Raw genomic sequence first — 8,930 nt, 5'->3', positions numbered from 1 at the left:
TCTTGTGTCATTATGGGAATGATGACATAATAAGACTAGTATGATGTGTGATTGATGATCATATAGATGATCATAGGTATTTGGATACGATCATAATCATAGGTATTCGTTGGAGAATGGAATACTGGATTGACCCGCATGAGATTGTCGCATGGACTAGCGCCATGACTTGAATCTCATATGACGGTTCAATGAATGGATCCTAAGACCTGAGATATCTACGGAATCCAACATGAGGAGTTGTGTACTTTGATTACGCCAAACGTCCTGCGTAACAGGAGGACTATAAAGGCGTGTATCAGGTACGAAACGAATCATGTGCTAGATTGTAAATAGTCAAGATGGGATTTGTACCTCTCGTAAAAGAGAGAGATATCGCTGGGCCCCTCGTGTGAGCGAGACTGTAGAAATGTGTGGTCGCACTATAGACGAACGTCGTCTATTTCAGACAGTCGAACTCAGTGAACGAAAAAGCTCCATGCCTTATATTCGACATATGATATCGTGATACAAAAGGATCATCAAACGGAATCATCACTGGCGTTCGTAGGATCACGAACAAACTCTATTCGAGATAGGTAGTCATAGTGTCTTGCTAGAGACCGCCTATGACTTGTGTAACCGAAATAAGAGATTTCGTGTTATACTGCTATATCGGATGAGCCTACAGGGTCACACACACAGGAAAGGACGAATGCGCGAAAAGAGACAAGAAAATCCCGGTGGAACGGAGGCCAGACCGACCGGTCCAGAAGGTCTGCACGATCGGTCCAGCTAACCCAGACCGATCGGTCTAGACGTAGACCGGTCGGTCTAGACGTAGACCGGTCGGTCCAGAGGTAATGTGTAAGGTCCGGAAATTGTTCCAGACCGATCGGTCTAGACGTTAAAAAGCTCCAGACCGATCGGTCCAGACGTCGGGATTTACTAAACTCGCTCTAATTAGGGTTTTAAGTGGGATCAACTTTGGGGAACGCCACCCAACTCTTTTGGCACGATTTTCAGACCCTAGGGAGAGGTTTGGAGAGTGAGAAAGCTAAGAGAAAGATCCCTGAAACCCTTGCGTAAAGAAGAAAGCGTTCTTCAGTCCTAGCAGACAAGTTCCAACCGTTGGAATCCTTTCCGCCGTGTGGATACGTGTAGAGGGCAAGGTATTCTTCCTGCCTACAGTGATCAGATGCGTTCTTCGATTGATATAGGCCCCGGATCGATTGAGGTAAGCGTTCTAACGTTTCCACAAGATCATGCATGATAGGTTTTAGGGTTTCATCAAAATTTTTGTTTTTCATCCGCTGCGCAAACCCTAGAACTGATCTCTTAGGAATTAGATTCGCTCTTGAGATCCCAGGAAAACCCAACAGGCGATTTGGGTGTCATTCCTAGTGTTGATAGCCCCATTGCTCTGTATTGTGACAACAATGGAGCGATCGCACAAGCGAAAGAATCCAGATCCCATCAACGATCCAAACACATACTCAAACGATTTCACCTTATCAGGGAGATCATAGACAGAGGAGACATGCACATTTGCAGAGTGTCGACAGATGACAACATTGCCGATCCGTTGACGAAGCCTCTCCCTTCGTCAAAGCATGAGAGTCATGTTAGGGATATGGGCATTAAATGTTTAGCAGTCCATGATTAGAGCAAGTGGGAGATTGTTGGTTTAGTGCTCTATGATGTACTGTTTTGCGAGCTTTATTTCGATACATTTGATGTACTGACACTTTCTATGGTTTATGGATGAGTGTTTTATTCATTACATGTAGTGCATACTTAATATGTTATGAAATCCATGTATTGTTATGAACAATACTAAACTCCATAGTCATATGTCATTATGGGAATAATGATATTCTAAGACTAGTATGATGTGTGATTGGTGATCATATAGATGATCATAGGTATTGGATACGATCACAATCATAGGTATTCGTTGGAGAACGGAATACTGGACTGACCCGCATGAGATTGTCACATGGACTAGCGTCATGACTTGAATCTCATATGACGGTTTCATGATTGGATTCTGTGGCCTGAGATATCTACCGAATCCAACATGAGAAGTTGCGTACTTTGAATGCGTCAAACGTCCTGCGTAACAGGAGGACTATAAAGGCGTGTATCAGGTATGCACGAATCATGTGTTGGATTGTAGATAGTCAAGACGGGATTTCTACCTCTCGTAAAAGAGAGAGATATCGCTGGGCCCCTCGTGTGAGCGAGAGTGTAGAAATGTGTAGCCGCACTATAGACGAACGTCGTCTATTTCACATAGGCGAACTCAGTGAACGAGAAAGCAGTCAAATCAGATAAGGTGGCTTGTCCATGTCTTATGCTCGACATATGATATCGTGATACAAAAGGATCATCAAACGGAATCATCACCGACATTCGTAAGATCATGAACAAACTCTATTCGAGATAGGTAGTCATAGTGTCTTGCTAGAGACCGTCTATGACTTGTATAACCGAAATGGAGATTTCGGGTTATACTGCTATATCGGATGAGCCTACAGGATCACACACACAGGAAAGGACAAACGTGCGAGAAAAGACGAGAAAATCCCGGTGGAGCGGAGGCCAGACCGACCGGTCCAGAAAGTGGCAGGTTGGACCGATCGGTCCAGACGTAGACCGATCGGTCCAGAGGTAACGTGCAAATGTTGCTCGGTCCGGAAAATGTTCGAGACCGATCGGTCCAGAGGCGTGGACCGATCGGTCTAGACGTCGGGATCTCATTAACTCGCCCAAATTAGGGTTTTAAGGGTAAGGAACTTTCGGGAACGCCTTGGAAGCTCATTGGCACGACTTTCAGACGTTTTTGAGAGATTTTGAGAGAGAAAAACCTAAGAGATTAATCCTGAAACCCTTGCGCAAAGAAGAACGTGTTCTTCAGTCCTAGCAGACGAGTTCCAACTGTTGGAATCCTTTCCGCCGTGTGGATACGTGTAGAGGGCGAGGTATTCTTCCTGCCTACAGTGATCGAACGAACACATCAATTGATACATGCCCCAGATCGATTGAGGTAAGCGTTCTAACGTTTCTACAAGATCATGCATGATAGGTTTTAGGGTTTTATAAAATTTTTGTTTTACATCTGCTGCGCAAACCCTAGAACCGATTTCTTAGGAATTAAATTCGCTCTAGAGATCCCAAGAATTCCAACAGCATGAACGAACGCTATCATAATCCCTAGGCAAATATTCATCTCTCGATGAAATACTTGTTCTATTTATTGAATTATTTCCAGATTAGAATCTCATATGTCTATGCGAATTAAAACTCTAAGTTTATTCAATCAAGCGGCCAACAAGATTAAACGCATTAAGAACAATTCAATAAACTGAATAAAATAAATAAATCCATAAAGTTTGGAATTAAAATCAAAGATCCCTACATAGCAAATCCCTAACCTACAACACATGAATCGAGACGTCAGGGTTCATATCAATAATACAAAACATCATAAAATATAATAGGGAAGAATGCTTAGTCGATTTCCCGGTTTCGTAATCTCCCCCTTTTGTGTACTCCAGGATGTGTTTTCTGTCAAAAGTCTGAATATTTTCGATGGGTTCCAACCAAAGATTTCTATCCCAAAAGCCATTCTGGACAATCCTAAAGGTCAAGCAATCAATTCAACAAAACATAACCACGTTCAACGGATCACAATATTTTCAGGATATTTCTACTCTCTCATGCCATAGATCATTACATCAATGCTGAAAACGGTTTTATGTCCTAAACACTATATGAGAATGCACAATCCTAACAACAAACTATATGATCCTAATGCATCATATATGCACATGCAACTAAAAAGTGGAAATAAAAGAGAAAAATGCATGCAACACTACTCTATATGGATATGGTTTAGTGTTAGACGAATCCTCTCCCAGACTTGAATTGGACACCGTCCTCGGTGTCAATTCTCGTCTAGTAGAGATAACCAATAAGATGAGTCAAAAGAGAAGCAAATCAAAATAGGAAAAGAATACTTAGCTCGTGATGTTTGTTCACTCGCACTTAAGTCTGCCTACATCTATCGCATAGCTAGCTTCCTCACCTCCTCAATAGCTCTTCATTAGAATTCAACCTGGTGATAAGAGATACAAACCAATATCCGATGCAAAAGAAAAAGAAAGGAAAGGAAAAGACCAACTTAATACCTCGGGTTGTGATGAGGACATGGAGCCGGAACAGGAACGCTTGGAGCTGAAGCCGGAGCTGGAGCGTTTGGATGCGGAGCGGGAACGCACGGAGCTAGGAGCGGACATGGATCTCTCGGAGCAATCACTCGAAGACCAGCTTTCGGAAACTTCAACTGATCAAAACGTTACACGATCACTTGATCCCGTAAAGCTCGACAATGACGATCACGCGAAGGGTGCTCCATGAGCATACGTTAGAGCCGAGCCACCAATCACTCACGCTAAAGCTCGAGCACTTCGCCAGCTACTATATGGCGTCATTGATCAAGTCTTGAGCGGGATACGGGATAAAGACAAGGCCGATACATCACGGCATGACTTGCATCACGTCTTCACCATCATGACCGAGCCCTACATACAAAAGGAAGCTTCTTGAGCTGCAAGCAAAGTCCCAACAGCTATATTGACTTCCAACCACTTTATTAAATGCATTATTGGCTCCTCTTGTGCATGTTGATCACAATTATTGTCTAGATTTTCTATTTAAGTTTCGAACTCTCCATTGTAATCCTTTATACTTGTTTTTTTTAATGAATCTTGCTTTGAGTTTTCACTCATTCTCTCTCGTGTTGGTTTGTCCAAACGAATCAAGCTCGACAGTGTGTCCACGACTCCTCTAGGCTCGGTTTGTCCGGCCTTCGTTCTCGGTCTGTCCGAGAATTCCCCAACCTTCTACCCACTCTCATTGTTCATCCATCCCTTGATTCGAGTTTGAAATCGAGAGCCTCTTTCGAGTGCCTGTGAACGAACTCGAATCCCATCCTCTATCATTTCGACCTTCTCCATCCAATCTCCCGAATTCGAGACCTCCTACGAGTGCCGGTGGTCGAGATTGGCAACCTTCCATCCTCTTCCGACTTGGGCATGTATCATTTTTGGTATTAGAGCTTGCTCGAGCCAAGAGGACGTCCTCGGGTGAGATCTATCCTTTTCTATTCTCGTTTTTGTTTCATTTCGATTTGTTCAAGAAAACTGAAAACTATCTCACAAAAATAGTTCCGATTAAAACCCTGATTTCTTGTTCTATTCTCTACAGGTTGGATCGTGACTCGTGACTGTTCATCTCCTAATTTTCAGATTGTGCTTGAATCTATTTGACCGCTGAGTGCAAGCTGATTCGTGGCTGATCTTTGTTTAGCCTTGTCGTGATTTTCTGGACTGAAATTTGGCATTGCATGTTGGTTGTTCATCATTGATTGCCTCGTTTCAAAGACGTGTTAAATACCCCGTGCATATCAGTGACTATACGTACCCTGTCTACATACCTTGCACGTTCCGTGTTGTACGTCATTTTGAAATTGTTATCTCGTGTTTAAATCCATACAACGTTATCTCATACTTATTTCCGATTGCAATCACACGTTGATTGATTTATTTGAGTGGCAAGCACGAAACATGTTGAGTGATTCGCACATTAGTATGGTTCTTTTGTTCGTTGCGTGAGATATTTGCATTGTGCGAGATTTGAGCGAACAATGAGTAATCCCGAGCCATCTAAAGAAGGTTCTAACCGGGAACCTAGCAATGGCGATCTTCCGGTCATTGCAGATGATTATGGACCATTTGTCTAGGATAGAGGCCGAACGTCCCCCTGAACCACGCATGCACGAGCCGTTAGGTCACCCTAGACAAAACCAACCCCCTCCTATCGATCTACCGAGCGATGTAGAAAGCGATGTTCGACCAAGGCATAGGTCGAGAGAGAGAGTGGTAGATAATCTCCCCGATAGGGAAGAGCCCTGTAGGCACCAACACCACAGACCCCGAGAAAGGATTTTCGACGAGGACTCGGATCCCGATTACATCCCTAGGAGGAATTCGCCTCGTAGAGCTAGACCCGAACGATGGGCAAACCAAGTAGAGGATGATGACCATAGACCAAATAGGGGTTAAGGGGGAGACCTTAAGCTTAAACCACCATTGTTCGTAGGGCGTATAGATCCGGAAGCATATCTCGATTGGGAATGCCGCATGGATAACATCTTTGAATGTTATTCGTATTCGGACCGTCGACAAGTCCAATACGCGGCGGCTCAACTAGCTGAGAGTGCCTTAGCTTGGTGGGACCGAAAATTAACCGAACGACAGCTCAAATAGAGCTTGTCGGTACTTGGCGCGAAATGAAAGCGCTAATGCGGAAACGTTACATTCCGCCTCATTTCCACCGCGAACTCCAACGAAAATATCAAAGGGTTTCGCAAGGTGGTAGGACCATAGAAGAGTATTTTGAGGAATTTGAGCACCATAGGAGTAGGTTAGTGATTGACGAGGATGAGAAAACAGTGATGGCTTAATTCCTCGATGGTCTAAACGCGCATGTTGCTCGAAAGGTTGAATGTCACCCATACCAAAACCTTCACGAACTCCTGCATTTGGCAGTGAAAATTGAGAAACATAACCAACGTAAGCAAGCCCGACTAAGTAATCCAAAACCTTCGTTTAGCAACCCCGTTACCCTACCTAGAACCGCACCCACATCCCGAAAAGAAACGACCGAAAGTCGTGCTATTCCGAGTTCTAGGGACAAAGGAAAAGCCACCGAGACATCACAATCTCGAACTCAAAATGACTCTACACGTGATCTATGATCGCGGGAGATCATATGTTACAAGTGTCGGGGAAGGGGACATATGGCTCGTGACTGTCCAAATGCTAGAGTGATGATCATCACGGACAGTGGAGAATACGAGTCATTAGACGAGGAGGAGACGGGCGATCTTGAGGAAGAGATCGCATATCAAGATAGCGGTGAGTTGCTTGTCACTCGACGAGTACTCAACACGCTAGTAACTTTGGAAGAAACTGCCCAACAGGAGACGATCTTCCACACCCGTTGCATGATAAACGAAAAGGTATGTGAATGATTATCGATAGTGGTTCATGCACCAACATAGCGAGTGTGTACATGGTGAAAAAGCTGGACCTACCCACTGAAAAACACCCGCACCCGTATAAGCTGCAGTGGCTTAATAACAGCAGGGAAATCAAAGTGACCGAAAGGGTCAAAATCCTGTTCAGCATAGGCAAATACCGCGACGAGGTCCTTTGCGACGTCGTTCCTATGCAAGCCCGCCATATCCTCCTAGAAAGTCCCTGGCAATTCGATTGGGAAGTAAAACACGACGGACGAGCCAATCAGTACTCCTTCGTGTATGAAAAATGACAGGTTGTGCTCGCACCGTTCAGTCCGTCTAAAGTTCACGAGATGCAACTGAAACTAGTCAAGGATTCTGAACCGTAGAAAAAGAACTTCTATCTAAAAGCTAGTCAGGTGGTACGCGCTGTTCGTCAAGAACAGACGGTGTTGCTCTTGGCCTTCAAGGATCAATTGAGCCTCCATATGGAGACGCCGACACATGGTCCTGCTATTAGTCGACTCCTAGAGCGCTATAGCGACGTATTCCCGGATGAAATTCCGGCAGGACTACCACCTATACGCGGGATCAAGCATCAGATCGATCTAGTGCCTGGAGAACCATTGCCGAACCGGACAGCGCATCGGATGAATCCCGAAGAAACTCGAGAGCTCGAGAAACAAGTCCAAGAGCTAATGAATAAGGGTTATATCCGCGAGAGTCTCAGCCTTTGCACCGTTCCCGTACTACTGGTGCCAAAAATGGACGGGACTTGGAGAATGTGTGTGGATTGTCGTGCAATCAACAACGTAATGGTTAAGTACCGGCATCCCATACCTCGGCTTGATGAAATGCACGACGAACTAAGTGGAGCCACGATCTTCTCAAAGATTGATCTTAAGAGTGGCTACCATCAAGTCCGAATGAGAGAAGGCGACGAATGGAAAACCGCCTTCAAGACCAAATAAGGTCTCTATGAGTGGCTCGTTATGCTATTCGGGCTTACGAACGCCCCGAGCACTTTCATGCGGCTCATGAACCACGTTCTAAGAGCCTTCATCGGAAAGTTCGTAGTGGTCTACTTCACGACATTCTCGTCTATAGTCGACGTGAAAACGACCATCTTTCGCACCTAGAGCAAGTGATGACCACTCTTCGGAAGGGATGCCTATACGCAAACCTTAAGAAATGTTCATTCTGCACAAACGAGTTGGTGTTTCTAGGCTTTGTGATCAGTTCTCAAGGGCTGCAAGTTGACGGCGAAAAGATCAAAACCATACAAGGGTGGCCGACACCGTCTACTATCGGACATGTACGGAGTTTCCTCGGCCTAGCTAGTTTCTACCGCCGATTCGTCCGAGACTTTAGCAGCATCGCTGCTCCCCTCACTGTGATCACCAAGAAAGACGTGGTCTTCGAATGGGGCGAGACTCAAAAGCATGCTTTTTCCGCTCTAAAAGAAAGTCTCACTACCACACCGGTTTTAGTTCTTCCGAACTTTGACAAAACCTTCGAGATCGATTGCGATGCCTCCGTTAAGATTGGTATTGGAGCCGTCCTAATACAAGAGAAAAAGCTCGTGGCCTATTTTAGTGAAAAGCTCAGCGGAGCTATGCTAAACTATCCAACTTAAGACAAAGAGCTATACGCTCTTGTGCGTGCTCTCGAGGCCTGGCAGCATTACTTGCTCGCCAAAGAATTTGTCGTGCACCTAGATCACGAGACGTTAATGCATCTTAAAGGACAAACCGCGCTTAAGAGACGCCATGCCAAATGGCTCGAGTTTATTGAGACGTTTTCCTACGTGATCAAGTATAAAAAGGGAAAAGAAAACGTCGTCGTGGATGCTTTGTCTCGTAGA

The 8,930-nt window shown here is 44.8% G+C and overlaps 1 protein-coding gene across 1 annotated transcript; it reads left to right on the top strand.

The window, feature by feature from the left end:
* The first annotated feature begins 8,213 nt into the window (after nucleotides 1-8,213).
* On the top strand, nucleotides 8,214-8,702 carry LOC109117326 (uncharacterized mitochondrial protein AtMg00860-like). Its single transcript, XM_019204218.1, has one exon. The coding sequence runs from the start codon at nucleotides 8,214-8,216 to the stop codon at nucleotides 8,700-8,702; it is 489 nt and encodes a 162-aa protein (XP_019059763.1).
* The last annotated feature ends 228 nt before the right edge of the window (nucleotides 8,703-8,930 follow it).

Source organism: Tarenaya hassleriana, unplaced genomic scaffold (genome assembly GCF_000463585.1).
Source record: "Tarenaya hassleriana unplaced genomic scaffold, ASM46358v1 Cleome51, whole genome shotgun sequence".
Lineage (NCBI taxonomy): Eukaryota > Viridiplantae > Streptophyta > Magnoliopsida > Brassicales > Cleomaceae > Tarenaya > Tarenaya hassleriana.
This window is presented reverse-complemented; position numbering and strand designations above follow the sequence as displayed.